Here is a 16375-nt window from a genome sequence, read left to right as displayed (position 1 = left end):
ACATGTTGAGTAAACATGACATTATCTCTCCAGGAATACTTGTACATTTTATCTAGGTCACAGGTAACATGAAGGTCAAAGGTTCCCAGGTCATTCCAAACTAATCTGGAAAGCAAACAAACATCAGTGAAACCTACAGACATGCTGCATGTCAGACAAGGAACCACGTTCTATCTTTAAAATGAATGGTTGCTGTTTCTGTTGTGGCCATAGGATTAGACATTTGAGTAAAGGCACCCATAGACATGAGATAACTATAAATATAGTATAAGGTATGTAAGGTACACATGAGCAGGTTAGCTGCCAATTTTCACTTAATGTTCCAATTGATTTTCCCTGAAGAGTGGCGATCAGTCAGAAGTCTTATGACACAGCACTTGTACAATGCACAATATTATTCTATTTCAATCCTTTTTTTTTTACAGAAAGCAATTGGAGTCTTAACTAAATGCATTTGATTGTTTCCACACACATACTTTGGATTGAGACTTACCAACATGTCCAATCACTTCAAAACCATTGGAGAATCAATAAATTGGTTAGTTAGGACTGGGCAATTAAAATTTAATTTGGATTCATTTCAGATCCAGTTTACAATCTCCTAGATTGTAAGCTCTTCGGGGCAGGGTCGTCTCTTCCTCCCGTGTCACTGTCTGTATCTGTCTGTCATTTGCAACCCCTATTTAATGTACAGCGCTGCGTAATATGTTGGCGCTATATAAATCCTGTTTATTATTAATTTAATATTTATTGGATTGGTAATTGATCGGAAGAAAAACCGGCCTGTGTACCAGCTCTAACACTGATGACTTTCCAAGTGTCCTGCTTTTGCTTTCCCCACTTGATAAGCTGATTTTGACCCTCTGCTCTCAGTTCTGCTCCCATTTACCTACCTCTTAAGCTACGTACATACTTCCAATTATTATCGTTGGAAAACGAACGATGAACGATCCTGCACGATATCTACGAACGATCGTATAGCACCGATCCTGCACATAGAGATAACGACACGATCGTTCGTAGATATTGTACACACAATAGATACGATCGTTTGAGCGATAGAGGAACTATGTGCACAACAGGAAAGTGAACGAACGTTCGTTCATTACGCATGCTCAGACCATGGACGATCAACGAACGATCGTACACACGAACGATGGTCAACGATCGTCGTCCAATCCGATCCGCCGGTCCGGTCGTTCGTTTCCAACGACTTTCCTCGTTCGTCGGCGTCGTTGGTTACTTTTTTTACGAACGATTTTTGCCCAATCGATCGTTCGTTGTTCGTTCGTCGTTCGTTTTGAACGATAGAAATTGGAAGTGTGTACGCACCTTTACCTTTTCATTGCATAATTTAAGGTTTGTTCTGTTTACTGAGTTTTCTGCTGATTGTTTTCTTTAAAGGGTGTTTTCATGCCTTCTTCTTATTGCAAGTCACATATAAACAGGTTAAAGCTGATTTCCAGCCTTTCCCTCAGTCTTGCTTAGTGGTAGAGGTTCTTGTACTTCAGTTGCTTATTTTTGTTTGTAAGGCTTCTCATTATGTGTATTAGAAGCTGTAGTTTGACAAAGTGTTCCTCATTTCCTGGCTGGAGTATATCCAGCATCATCTATCCATTTCCTCAGCCTTAGGCTGTATACATGTTCAACTTTCGTCACTTTCAGATAGACCTGGTAAGTGTTCTCCCCAGAACCTTTTTGTTCAGTAACTACCCGGCTGTTTTTGGGTGGTTTCTGATGAGTTGGGTCACAATATAGGGGCCACTACCCGCCTATAATTTATTGCCACAAAGATTTGTGGTACACACGATTGATAATGTACACATGGTAGATACGATCGTTTGAACGATGCAGGAAGTGACATGTAAAGGAGAAAGTTTACTGCAGAACAATCTACGATCACTGAACGATCGTACACACAAAAGATTGAGAAAAATCGTCACCCAATCAGATCCGTCAGGACGGTCATTCCTTTCCAGTGACAAGCCTCGTTCATCGGCCTCATTGCGGACTTTTTTTGTTAACAATTATCAGACGAACGGTCGTTAGTTGTTTGTTTCCAATAATAATTATTGCAAGTGTGTACGTAGCCTAAGCGTTAACAGGCGTTCTTTTCACATACTAAAAAAAATTTTGCTCAAAAAGGAAAACAGAATTTCAACAAGAAAAGGCAGTGTGAACTGCTTCATCTATACGTTAAACACAGCTCATTAGGACCTGCTAGGTCCAAAGAAATGCAGCGTGAAGGAAAAGAAGTCAAATCCTCTGCACTGCTCAATAAGTCATTGACATTTTAATGACCTGCATTTTAGGTGCATTCCAAACGCAGGTAAACAACATCTGTGGACATTACCCCAAGCTGACTACCAGGTTATCAAAGTAATTATTACTTACTACTTAAGAACCTTATAATTGACAATGTGCATGTAATATTCAGTTGCCACATTCAATTTCTGCAGAGTATGGAATTTAGTAGTAGTCTTCCAGCCCCCTTGATGATAAAACCATATGCTCCTAAAGGATGCTGCCAACACTACATATTAAAGATTAAAAATATGCCATCTGCCATAGAAGTGCACACAATAGATGTGCCACAATATAACCATTTCCAGGTGTTAACACTAATATCTAAAAGGTGCACTCAGAAAAAAAACATAAATACCAGTGCAGCTTGGGACTGTCAGACCAGCAAAACAATTATACATCTTAGGGCGCCTGTCCACCCCAGACATACCCTAGATGACCCTTCTCAGAATATGCCAGGTCTGATTTCGTCTGTTGAGATAACTGGGTGCTTCAAAAGTCTTTTTTGCCCTGCCATTGCCATCATTCTCTTTCTCTGAGTAGAAGCCCTAAGGCAGGGGTGTCAAACTAAGGCCCACGGGCCAAATCTGTCCCGCACTGTAATTTTTTTTTGAAAATACCAAATGTCTACTACTAGATCTGGCCCACTGAAAGACAGTGCATGCACCGCTAATACTACAAATCCCAGAATGCTCTGCTGGGGTGTCATTTAGGACCCACAAGCGCCCCCTCCTCTGTTGACATTCAATAGCGACCTTCCTCAATTGTAGATATTTTTTTAATAAATATCAAGGTTAGCCCTTGACCAAATTTTTCATTTTGGCCCACTGTGTATTTGAGTTCGACACCCCTGCCTGAAGGGTTTTTTTTCAAATGGGGGGGAAAACTCTTGTCATGAATTATGTCTTATTCATAATAAGTTCAGCCAAATTTTACAGCATACAAACTGTTAGCCATCATCAAATCAGTAGACTATTTGCAAAATGTTAGTTCACATGAATAACATTGCCTATCCATAAAGAAACAGAACCAATTTATTTGTAGGGATAAAGGCACTCAGTATTCAGAAACTGTTCCTTAGCAAACTGGACACATTTATATGCATATGCTCAAATGAATCCAAAATTCACCATGCACATTTTCACCGATCAATCTGATGCATTAATGATGTTTAGATCATTTACATTGCTGTAAATATTGTAAGCGGGCACACAGATCCAAGATATTGTATATGTGCGTTTAGCAAGTGGTCTTTTGGGAAAGATAACAGCGCTTTGCTATTGTAATATTCTTGTGTGATTCCTGTAAAGGATAAAGCAGGAAGACAACATTAGTGCTATTGAATATTCAATAAAATGTCTTGGGATAAAAGTCAATATTTTACTTTTAAATCCACTTTATCAGCTCAGGTTAATGACATATCAGAATGTTTCCTTACCATTAACTGGCATTGAAAACACAGGATTTGTAAAGATAGAACAAGAGAAAAGAAAGGATTTTGCTGCTGTGAAGATGAACATATCAGTGCTTATACATGGCAATTGTTGCTTTTATATATTGGTGCTGCTGCTAAGGCTGCGTACACACGTGCAATAATTGTCTTTGGAAAGAATCTTACACGATCCTTTCTAATGACAAGAGACTGAAGGATGAATGAAGGAGCACTGTGCATACAGCACAATTCTGCTCTATTATCGTTCCTTGTTCATGGATTTACCAAGACGGATCCATGAACGATAAATGATGAGTGCTGTACACACGCCAGATTGTCGTCTGATATCCGCCCTGGGGCGATTATCGAACGAGATTCATCTGACGTGTGTACGTAGCCTCAATCCTCAGGTATGTTAGAACTAGGGGTCGGTTCTGACCAGAGCCTTTAATGGTTAGGACAAGGTTTAGGACCGACATTGATTCTAAACTGAATTTTGTGGTTTGATGATTTGGAATTGTTTATTTGCAAATGAATGCTGAAAATCAGTTTAAAACAAACATGTCTGGCATTTCCAATAGACAGACAGAAAAAATCTGAACCTAGCCATATGTTAGCTTAATTAGTTTACTTCAGTGCCTATTTAATTCAGTTTGGTACAGTGCAATATGCATTACTGTAGCCAATGTAAAAAAAAATCAGAATTAATTATTGTCATCATCATCATTATTATTCAGAATTTATATAGCGCCAACATATTACGCAGCGCTGTACTTTAAATATAGGTTGCAAATGACAGACAGATACAGACAGTGACACAGGAGGAGGAGAGGACCCTGCCCCGAAGAGCTTACAATCTAGGAGGTGGGGGAAGTATCACAATAGAATGGGAGATATGGAGTGGTGGGTAAGTAGTGAGGGTTTTAAGAGACAGATGGGTGGGCAAGTTTGAAAAAATGGGTTTTGAGAGCTCATTTAAATTAATATAAAGTTGGAACAAGCTCAATAGGATGAGGAAGACCATTCCAGAAAGTGGGGCAGCTCTGGAAAAGTCTTGGAGCCGTGTGTGTGATGATGTTATGAGTGAAGAAGTCATTAGTAGGACATTGGAGGAGCGAAGAGAGCGGCTAGGGGAAGGTAAGTGGGAGAAGAACTGTGAGGGATTTGAAGGCAAAGCACAGGAGCTTGAATTTGATTCTAAGGTGAAATGGAAGCCAATGAAGAGAACTACAAAGAGAGGCAGCAGAAGAGGAGCGGAGGGAAGGATGGATGAGTCTGGCTGCAGCATTCATGATAGATTGTACAATTAATACAGTAACATAAATTCGGATTAGTTTCTATTGGTTACTGCTCTTTGTTTTTTGCACATTGCAGTTTGCTCCATGGCCTGTTTATTGAATAAGCCATTGGGCTATAATACCCTTTGGATCCTCATGGGCCTGAAACAGACATAATATTGAAATGGGACATGGGTAAGGAAAACCATAAAGGTTGAATAGGCTTTTATCCCTGCAGTAGTGGCCTGTGATGGTGGAAAGAACAGCTGAGTATTCTGGGATCATACATCTGTCAGCGGGTGCGAAATGTCATCATGTGACTGGACGCATGCAGCATGGTGTCTAATTGCTGCTCACTTTTATTTAAAGTCTTTCTAGACCTAACTCAGGAATACGTGCCAGAAATATAAGTGGTTTGCATAATATGTTAATAAGCTTTACATAATTGTTAGAAGAATGTTTTCTGTGGTTTGAATCTGCTAAGTTATGACTTGCTTAGTAGCAAAATGGACCACACAGAAAACAAAAACATTAGGCACATATAACTAAAGCCAACCACAGGCAGATAGAAACAAATGCAGCTCTTTGTTCCATAAAATATCATTAATATTATTATTATCAATAATAATAAACAGGATTTATATAGTGCCAACATATTACGAAGAGCTGTATAGTAATTAGGGATGTCAAATGACAGATACAGACAGTGACAAAGAAAGAGGAGAGGACCCTGCCCCAAAAAGCTTACAATCTAGGAGGTGGGGGAGGTATCACACAATAGAATGGATCACATTTTTTAAATGCAAGCAGAGTAAGTACCTGAATATGATCCAGTATCAACATCTTGCAAACCCCTACCCCTGTACGGCAGGTCTCAGCCTGAGAAAGGAGAACTAGTACAAATGGTTAACTAGATGTCATGCCATACTCGTGCTGGAAAGAAGTGGAATGAAAGATAGATAAACTCCACAGTGTGCTGCTTTTCCTTCTTTGTCCAGATACAAGCTGAGCGAAGGGCAAAATCTATCTGTATTGCCTAATATAAAAAAAAAATAAAAAACAACCTGGCTGTGCTATGTGGCAGGGCTGTGTAAATCTCCAGATTGAAACGTCAGCATTACAAATCCTCTGGCCAGGTAACCCGACTAACATACAGAAATTTATTCTGTATTGATCTGTTTGCATGGAGTTCAGCCTTAAATGCAATATTTTTTTTTTTTTTACTTACAGGTTGTATTGTTATTGTATTGTAGTCATACTATACAAATATTTTGAACTTGTTTTTGGATGCCTGAATTAACTCCAATAGTGACATTCTAAAGACAAAGTGATTGTGGCAGCTATGTATTTGCTGTTGTGGTAACAGAACACTTGGATTAATCTTCTTTTTGGCCTCTTTTTTCCCCCAGCTGCTCAGAATGAAGAACGTTTGTGCGCCTACAAAGATCCCAACCAGCAGGACCAGGGAGTCAGCGAAAGTCAGATATCCCCTGAGAATGGCACTGTGGAGTGTTCCAAGGGAAGCACCTGCTTTGGCTTATGGGAAAAAACAAGAGATGGGGAAATCAATCTTGTCAAGCAAGGCAAGTAAAAAACAATAACTTGGTATTTAGATTTATATTCAAAATTGTTTCTGTTCTCTGAAAATGTATGTTTAAATAAGGTATTTTGAGTGAATACATATGTAACTATTGTTGGACAGCTCTAAAACCAACTCCACATGAATTTTAAACTAACTTGGCTTATAATTGAGCAATTCATCTGATTTATTATTTAATTTGCCTTAATCAGGTCTATAAAGTACTACCATATACTATGCACACATTCTCTGCAGATTTATTGTGAATACACCTGGAGTATTGTGCTTGTCGAACACAAATGTTGCCTAACTGCCGCAGACCCTGTTTTGATGGAAAATGCATATAAAAGGAAAATCACTTTTTCCCTGCAAATTAACTGCACATTGCTGTACGAAGTACTCTAAGCCAGATTAACCGCAAGGCGACCTATGCACCCTGCGACAGGTGTCCAGGAGGATGATTCTTGTCTGATAATCGCCTCAGGGCTGATATCGGACGAGATACCGGCCTGTGTACAACGCTTGTCATTGGATCAGCGAAACCATAGACATGAAACAATCGTAATGAAAGTGAAGTGGAGAGAGCACAGGGGGGTACCGCTCTGTCATTCTCCCCATACCCTCCCCAAAGAGCAGAATGGCAATGTATGTACACCACTTGTTCATGCATCGTGCAGTCATTTGTCATTGGAAAGGATCGTGAAAGACAATTATTCCACGTGTGTACTTAGCCGAAGGCATCCATGCACAAACAGATCAGTGGGGTATTGAGGCTTCTGCCTGTCCTCAGATAAGTTGCTGTGTGCATTGCCACAAGGCTTTGTCATTTTATTTTACTTGACAAGTGTGCTACATGCAAGCAGTGAAAGCTTCTGTACAGAAAAGAAATCAGTTGGATTGTGATTTTCCAACATGTAAAATCTTTTGTATGCAATACCAATCTCCCAAAAACACTCATTACCACACTCCTACACAGGCTAATTGTGAAAAACTCTGCTTGGCATTGTTTACTTCTACTGGGGCTGTGTAAGTTCCATGCAGTACATCAGCATTTTAACTGCTGACATAGAAAAAGAATACATTCACTTAAACTATATTCACAATCATTTTGGTATACAGCTAGGTAGCACTGGGACCCTTTATGTGTCTGGTTCCCATCTCAAATATATGGTCTACTGTGACTGTGGTTATACATTTCTTTTTTAGAATGAATCTTGAGTAAAAGTACACAACCCATCATTAAGCCTCATCCATCCGCTGTTTAAATGGCCAATGAATAGTGATTGAAAATTTATAAATGTGTTGTAGAGCTCACTATGTTGGTCTTACATTTTCAGGTTGCTGGTCATACATAGGTGACCCACATGACTGTCACCATGAAGAATGTGTGGTAACTACTACACCACCACTTATACAGAATGGAACATACCGATTTTGTTGCTGCAGTGCTGACATGTGCAACGTGAATTTTACAGAAAATTTCACACCTCCAGATCCTACTGACGCAACACCATACAGTAAGTGCTTCAAAACAAAACAATATTGATCGCTTTTCATTTGGGAAAGTGGAGCAAGCTTTAAAAATTTCATCTTACAGTTTTTGCATAAATACTGTGTGTTGGTTTATTGATAGCATCAGTGAATTCATACAATGTTCAAGCAATTTGACACCCTTAATCAACACAAGGGTATATTCTGTTACTTTAACACAATACAGATATATAAAAATGTAGTTGTGCCACACAGCAAGGAGTTTAGATCAGTTTCAAGAATATGTGACAAATATTTTCAAGATTTTTTTTTTTATTGCAGTGCCATATTTTGAAATATGCAGAATTTATGTTTTACCATGTACATTTAAATGATGGGGCTATCTTTTTGGCTATGTAGTACAATACAGCCTACCCTTCGTAATTATAATGTTATCTCTTCACTAAAGACGTCCAGGGTAAGAAGGGATAAAAGAAGAGGACAATTGTTTTCTGGCTCATCAGCCCATTTTTACATATTATTACTCCATGTTTCCATATCCCCTTTTTTTATTCTGCAAGAACCATAGCATTGCCATTGTACCAAAAGTAATGCAGTGTGAGCAATGCTGTATTGCCTTTATAACATAATGTGATATTAATGCCAGTGCTTAGAATCTGAGAAATGAGTTGCCAGAGAAATGACATGATTTACTGAGCTTGGGCTTCAGGCAAGTGTCTCAAATGAGAACCAGAGGGACCTGCTAGATATCGGCATTTTGTGCAAATGCAAGGGTTATCAATATTTAGCATAGCATTAGCCAACTTTGTAAATATATTATTCTGCAAATGATTATACTTTTACATATTAGTGAATGTTGCTGCTACTGTGAAGACAGATTGGTGCCCATATTATTCTAATAAAGAAGAGCTTTGCTAAAACGTATACTTTAGCCAGGATTAGAAGTCTACTATTTAATACATTTGTAAGGTTACAAAGACACGTTGTTGCTCTCTGCAATCTTTAGATTTATGTTAGATACTTATTATAGATCACTTGTGCTGAGTTATGTGCTATCACATATCTTTTGGTACTTCAGTTACATTGTATAAGGCTACATACACACGCCAGATGATTCTCGTCCGATAATCGCCTCAGGGCTGATAATGGACGACAATCTGGCGTGTTTACAGCGCTCTTTGTCTAGCGTTTTGTCAGGTCCCTGGACCAGAACGATCGTAATAATAAATTGAAGGGGAGAGACCGGGGTGCAGCTCTGTCAATCTCCCCCTCCCATCTCCATAGAGCAGAACGGTGCTGTATGTACAGCGCTCGTTCATGCATCATGCAGTCATTTGTTGTTGGAAAGGATCGTGAAAGATCTTTTCCAACGACAATTATTGCATGTGTGTACGCGGCCTAAGAGGCACAGTAACTAGCAGGCTAAGTAGCATATCATGATATGAGTGATTAACACATCAGACACCTTTATGCTAAACTCTGTCTATAATACCCTAAGGCAATACACACATTAAAGGAGGAAGGCCTGAACTTTGTCAGCACTTTGGTTTATGACATCAGCAACCAAATGAGAATATCAGCCTTGGAGTTGACATTCCACATTTTTGTGGCTTAATTTGATAAAGCTTTAAGCAAACAGGATTACATTGCTAAGGAGAAACTCTTCTATAGTGTGATGCATTTTTCTTAATATAGCTGTTTGCCCAGGGACTTTACAGGTCTTTTGAAATAAAAAAAAAATTCTGTAGACTACATTTTTGGCACATTAAAGAGGAACTATACTGAAAACGTCAAAAAGAAAAAATACACTTACCTTCAATCCCACAGGGCTGTCTGATCCATCCGGGGGTGTCTTGCATCTGGTCCCGCGTCTTCCCAGCATCCGTCCACCGCCATCTTCACCTATTCTTCCTGGTTCTTTATCCTACGTCACGCTACGCTCAGGTGCGAGATTGGGTGACATAGGAAGAAAAAAAATTGCCGATCTCACTGCACATACCCGAGATCAAATTTTTCTCTTCTAACGAAAAGGCTCCTTCTGCACATGCCTGAGATGGTCGGGCATGCGCAGAAGGAGCACCCAAGAGCCTCCCAGGGTCCGTGACGTAGGTATCCCGGAAGGCTTTGTGCTTATTAGGGGGCCGTGCTGCTCCCTTTTAAAAAAATAAAAAAAAAAAACAAATTTTACTTTACATAAAAGTGTTGTGTCTACCCTTATATGTAAAGTGAAATTTCTGAGTTTAGGTACGCTTTAACTTCAATTTTGCCATCAAAGATAATACAAATGGAGTCTATGAAGGTGCGACACAGTGTGCTCAAAATGCATGGCTATGCAGAGCTCTGTTGTGGCATCTTTGTAATGCTAATTGTGGATAGATTTAACATAATAATAACATTTTGGGATATAGCAGGCATCCGGAGCATCTACCATTTTGGCATGTTAGTAGCTTTTATGACCTGGACAGAATACCACTCTATATGGTGTGCTCATATTTTTATCTTATAGGACCAATAAAATTGATGTGCTAGACCTGGAGGAGAATATAATGCCAGACAACCTACCATTCACATAAAATATGTGCATATTTACCTAATTTGACATGTTCCACATGAATAATAGAGTTCTAGAGTTAAGCATATGGTGTAAATTAAGTGTACTCCACACGTCATTTCTGATTATATGAAATTGATAAGAGAAAATTTTATGTTTTCACACAAAGCCACAATTCCAACTGACCCACCGTTATAGTTGTCCATAAAGTACTTCTGGGTTTGAGTGAACCATTTCCAGTTTTAGTAATACTAAATGAATCACCAAATATAAAACGTTTGAATAGAAAAACTAAATTTGATCTTTTCAGTTGGAAGGCTCTGAATCATGCAGATCATTGCTCACGTTTTGTAATCCCTATACCTGGTCTTCTTGTGACCTCCCTGTGAACTCCCGGGCTATGTTCCCTACTCAAGTTGCTTGGAGGCTGACTTTATCAGACCCCACTGTGTGAGCAGTGCCAGGCCACATGAAAATGTCAAAACCAAGTGTGCTGTCTTGCAACGATCCAGGGTTCCGGTGGCCCAAAAAAACCCCAACATACACACACCCGTTTTAAATAGCTAAACATGCAAAAACATTTAGCTGTAAAACTCACCACTCTTCTATGTAAGTGATTGCATAGCAGTAAATGAATAGTTTAACATTCCATAAGGGGCGGTGTAACCTTGATACACTCATCATTTTGCACACTATGGGTACTAGATTACAGTGTTTTTAGTAGGATGAAAACAGATGTATCATAGTTAACCCATTGACCACCCAAAATGTAAAGGTCACCCCACCCAGGGAAGAAAGCTTTCTTTTTAAATAGTTTAAAGGTAAAGTAATGAGATGAGAAGTCTGCTGAGCCAGCCATTGACTCCAGCCTGTAGATAATCTCATGTTTATCAGTGTCTGCTGCTTGCAGGTTTGTCTGATAGGATCTTGAGATAGAAAAAGTATCTCAGGGGTTAGCAAACTCTTCCCCAACCCCACTTAAAGCGTAACTAAACTCAAAACCAAAAAAACACCCTACCTTTAATGCCACAGATCCGCAGAGAATGCATACAAAATCTTTGTGAATTGACATTCAAGCGCGGTACACATGTTCAACAATCATTGCTTGCAACGATTGTTAGATCATAATACCACAAAGAATACTGTAGGCGATAGTTGCAATGGTAGCTTGAGGTCAATAAAACAACCTAATGTGATAATTTGACTGTTAAGGAAAATAATAAATTAAACCTAAATCACTATTTTTTGTTAATTGGGCCCATTGCAAAATAGTTGAATTGTGCTTGTATGTCCCAGGCTTTTTCCAGGTGTCACAATACAGGTAGCCCCCGAGTTACATACGAGAAAGGAACTGTAAATTGTTCTTAAGTTGAATTTGTATTTAAGTCGGAACAGGTATATTATTTTAATAAATGCAATTAGGACAGATGTTTGTCTCAACATATTATAAGGCAGAATGGTGTCAGTTACTGTACAAAATCCTCACTGTGAGTTAATCACAAACAAAGCAAAAACAAAACTTTATGCAGCCTAGACATTCATTAACTTCTGCAGCAAGCTGTGCTTTAAAATGCAAATAGAAACAACTGCAGAGTTTGTCTTGGTCATTAAAGAGTTACAAGAGCTTGCAAAATAGCAAAGGATTTCTTCTGCAAGTCATGCAAACCACCCCTCCCCACAAGCCTCTGTCCTGCACACAAAGGAGCGGGGAAGCCCGTTCTATTAGTTCCAATATGTTGGATGTCCTTAACCCAGGGACTACCTGTATTTTGTCTTTTATACACATACAGACCTTGGTTTTGTCGGTGTCACTCTATATAATGTAAGGTAGTTGTCTTGGCCTCACCATGAGATGGCAGATGGAAAAGTCTGCCATATAAAAAGCTCTTTTCATAAACTTTCCCAAATGCTTCTACAGATACCCACTTGGCTGCCGGATCTCATGGGAAGTATCAGTTGTCCTTAGTGGCTTTGTTTTTCCAGAGAATTGTTATGGTTTCATTACCTTGGCACCAAGGTTGTCTGTTCAGTGCATAAACATAAATATTCTGATAAAATTATTATCTACTAAGATACTTTGTAAGGGCTGTCACTTTTTTATTATGTTCCCTCTGTTGTCCTATCTGTGTGTTGCACCAGTGCACATTTGCTGTATGTATTATAGTAATCATGTGTGGAATTTTTGATTCTGGGACCTGTAACACATAAAGTGAGATTATGCCATGAAAAATACTTTTGGTATTTATTGTGCTGTTAATTATTTATTGTCCATAGCTAGCCTTAGTTTAGGGCTGGGTACACACTTACACACGTGCAATAATTGTCGCTAGAAAAGGATCTTTTACGATCCAGCACAATGCACGAACGAGCGCCGTTCTGTTCTATGGGGAGGCGAATGATGGAGTGGAACCCCGCTGTGCCCTCTCCCCTTCACTTTCATCACAATCGTTCTTCATCCATGGATCCACCAGGACGGACGATGGAATGACAGACAACATACTCTGTACACACGCCAGATTCTTGTCTAATTATCGGATAAGAATCATCTGACCTGCGTACGTAGCCTAAGAGGTACACATGGAGAGTAATTAAAAAACAATTAGAGGTGCTTTCTCCTGCTGCCCAAAGCTATCTAGATGGAGAAATCATCATGTTAGAGGATGTCCTAATTGTATAGATGATCTGAGCTTTGGAAGACAGTTCATTTTGGGGCTTTGCAGAATAAAGTTACATACAAATGCTAGATCATTGGCACTGGAAATATTCATTTCCCATGATAGTAGGAGCGAGCAAGCTCTGCACAGAAATTGTTTTTTCTATGGAGGAGGAGGATGAGCATGAGGAAGGTTGCTGCATTCTCCCCCCAAAAGAAACAGCAGCAGTTTTTAGTTGTTGTACATTCAGTGATATGACAGAATGAAGTACTGAGCAATGTCAGGGGATAACTGTACAATCGCCAGAGGCGAATATGAACGTTTGCCTTTGATGGCTAAAATCCAACGTGTGTATTTAGCCTGAGGCAGAAAAGAAATGTGTTATTAAAAATATGATTTAAAACTACTAGTTATCTGGTATTCTGATACCTTGGCTTTAATGCCCCCTGAGTCTGACCCAAAGCATAAATATACAAGTCAATTGTGTCTTCAGGTTGATATTCATGAATGCTTCTTTTAGGCCAGTTAGAGAACGTACTGGTGCCATAGTTCTCTAATATCTGGTGTTCTTTAGAAACTGAGGTCCAGATTTTCCTAAATCATGACAATTTTTGGCAGAATATGGAAGATTTTAGATAGCTGGGGAGTAGGGTAGATACATCTGTAAAGGTTTAGCCAATGAAAAAGTGAGTTCTTCTTTAAGTGCCGTAGCCCTTTAATTGTAAAAACGATTGAAGTTTCCCCTTTAATGCATGAGATATTTTCTTTCTAGACTTGAAGTTTAGGTCCTCCAGGGCAGCAGTGATAATGATTTCATGAAGGAAATTGTGTGCAGATGAGGACTATGATACCTTATTCTTCTGTTCTGGAGGAAACCCCATGTATATGGAAGTTTGCTTGAAATGTCTGTGCCTGGGGAATGGCGATGTTTCTGTAGTGCTACGCAATGAGTTATCCTGAAGTCATTTACAGAGACCAGGTATAAGGCCCACTGTATTACTTAATTCAGGCATGTCCAAAGTCTGGCCCGGGGGCCAACTGCAGCCCTAGTTCAGATTTCCACTGGGCCACAGCCGCTGTCATAAAATCAATATTATGCGGCCCGCCAGCACTGTTGACCATAGTAAAAATTACATGCATACAAAAAGCTAGTTGATCAACCACCTTGCAACTAACGGCCCGCTACTTGGTGGGCATAATCGTCAGGACGGGAGTCCCCATGTGTCCACAGAGAATCCCCTACGTCATTATAGTGGGCGGGTGCTGTGCGGGACTCGCACTGACCACGCCCACACACTGACACCGGACTCCGTGCACAGGGAATCCCTCACATCATCCTGGTGGGCGTGTGCTGTGCGGGACCTGCGCAGGCCCCCACACATTTTCACCTCACCAAATCTGGCCCTCTGCAAAAAAATTGGACACCCCTGACTTAATTGCTTTTGATAGAGTACCTCTGTCTTGTTGGATTTGTCAAAAGTGTATCTGTTGAAGCTGAAGAACCCGATAAGTTTGTATACAGAGTCATATGATCCATTAGGAAAGTAACTTCTGTTTACCTGAAAAGGAAGTAGACCTCTGGATATTTTTCTTTGAAAGTCTGAGTGAGTTTCTTGCATGAGGTGCCATGGAAAGATGCAGATCACTCTGTATGCTCTATATGTGTTACATACACCTGACCTCAGAGCTATATTTACCATCAGTTAATAATACCTGACCTGTGCCGGCCTACATTACCCTCTGCCATTCTACGTTACATACTTCTGACCCCGGAATCTGTTATTTACTAGGCTTTTACTATTCTTGATCCAGGGCCTCCCTTTAGCCTGAGCTGCATATACTACTGAGGGTTGTTGGGACCTAAGTAAGTGGGCATTGGTCTAATTTTGCACAAGGTATTGTGAAATCCAAGTCTGGTCCTAACAATGAGAAATATGTATTTAAAAGCCTCTCATTGAACCTTTATCAGTCATTGAACAAAGTAATACCACATATACATGTAACATATATTACATATTATACGTAGATAGTTGGCTGTCTAACTCCAGTCCTTGTGGGAAAGGTTTAAACACATTTTTGGTATTTCCCTAACCAAAAACAGTAAATTTAGTAAGGTGTGATTAACAAAGAGTCACTACATGCTCTGTTTATATGAAAATCTTGACCTTTTGTAGCCCTGAATGACTGGAGTCACACAGCCCTACAAAAAAGAGATGTTTCCAATGGTGTCCACAAACACTAAAAACTTAGCACAACCGCCTGATTTACTAAAGCTATCCAAGGCTGGAGAGGATGCACTTTCATTGGTGAAGCTGGGTGATTTAGCAAACCTGGATTGGATCTGATCCAGGTTTGAAAACATTTGCTAAAACTTGCTAATGACTTTTAGGAACTCTATTCCAGGTTTGCTGGATCGCCCAGCTTCACCAGTGAAGGTGTATCTTCTCCAGCCTTGAACAGCTTTATTAAATTAGGCCCAACATGTAAGCAATAGGCAGTGAGGTATATATTATATCTACATTTTTTTTATATTAGCAAAATATTTTATGTATATTTATAATCTAAGCATATTTAGGATTATATTTGGGTTGTAAACAAATCACCAACTGTACCTAGAGTCATTTTAACACACAATGAGTGTCTAATGAAAGTGCTTGTGTCTCTTTAAGACCAGTTGCTCTAATATTATGAGTGACATTGAAACATTACCGGTATTTGGTAAATATTTTGCCTCTTCTTGTTTAGTCCAGTCTTTATCTGATACCCCTATTTGTCTTTTTTTTTTGTCCTCCCTTTTGGGGCACTAATTGATGCAGTCTCTGGACTTCTCTGTTTTAATCACTCCCTGATGTTCTCACTTGGGCCCTTGCCTAGATAATGAAAACCACATGCTTTATGAGGTTTGCATTTTCTATCCACTATAAATATTTTTACATTCCCTGCATCTTTTAGGGTGGTCATGCACACTTGAGAAGATGGGCTGAAGTCTCTTTGAAAACAAGTTCCTATAATTATCAGAAATGCCTTGAGGAGGCCTCATATAGCTTAATTTTTACTAGAATATTGGAGGTGATGCTTGAATCGGGG

General features: G+C 39.5%; 1 protein-coding gene across 1 annotated transcript in view; it reads left to right on the top strand.

Annotated features, from left to right (window-relative positions):
• The first annotated feature begins 4047 nt into the window (after positions 1-4047).
• The window catches only part of BMPR2 (bone morphogenetic protein receptor type 2), a 63533-nt gene continuing 51205 nt past the window's right edge, over positions 4048-16375 (top strand). Inside the window, exons 1-3 of the mRNA XM_072419136.1 lie at positions 4048-4146; positions 6380-6596; positions 7930-8109. Of these exons, the coding sequence (XP_072275237.1) occupies positions 4048-4146; positions 6380-6596; positions 7930-8109 (496 nt within the window). The remainder of the gene's footprint in view (positions 4147-6379; positions 6597-7929; positions 8110-16375) is intronic.

This window comes from Pyxicephalus adspersus, chromosome 7, assembly GCF_032062135.1.
Source record: "Pyxicephalus adspersus chromosome 7, UCB_Pads_2.0, whole genome shotgun sequence".
Lineage (NCBI taxonomy): Eukaryota > Metazoa > Chordata > Amphibia > Anura > Pyxicephalidae > Pyxicephalus > Pyxicephalus adspersus.
Note: the sequence above shows the minus strand (reverse complement) of the source record. Positions and strands in the feature narration are given on the sequence as shown.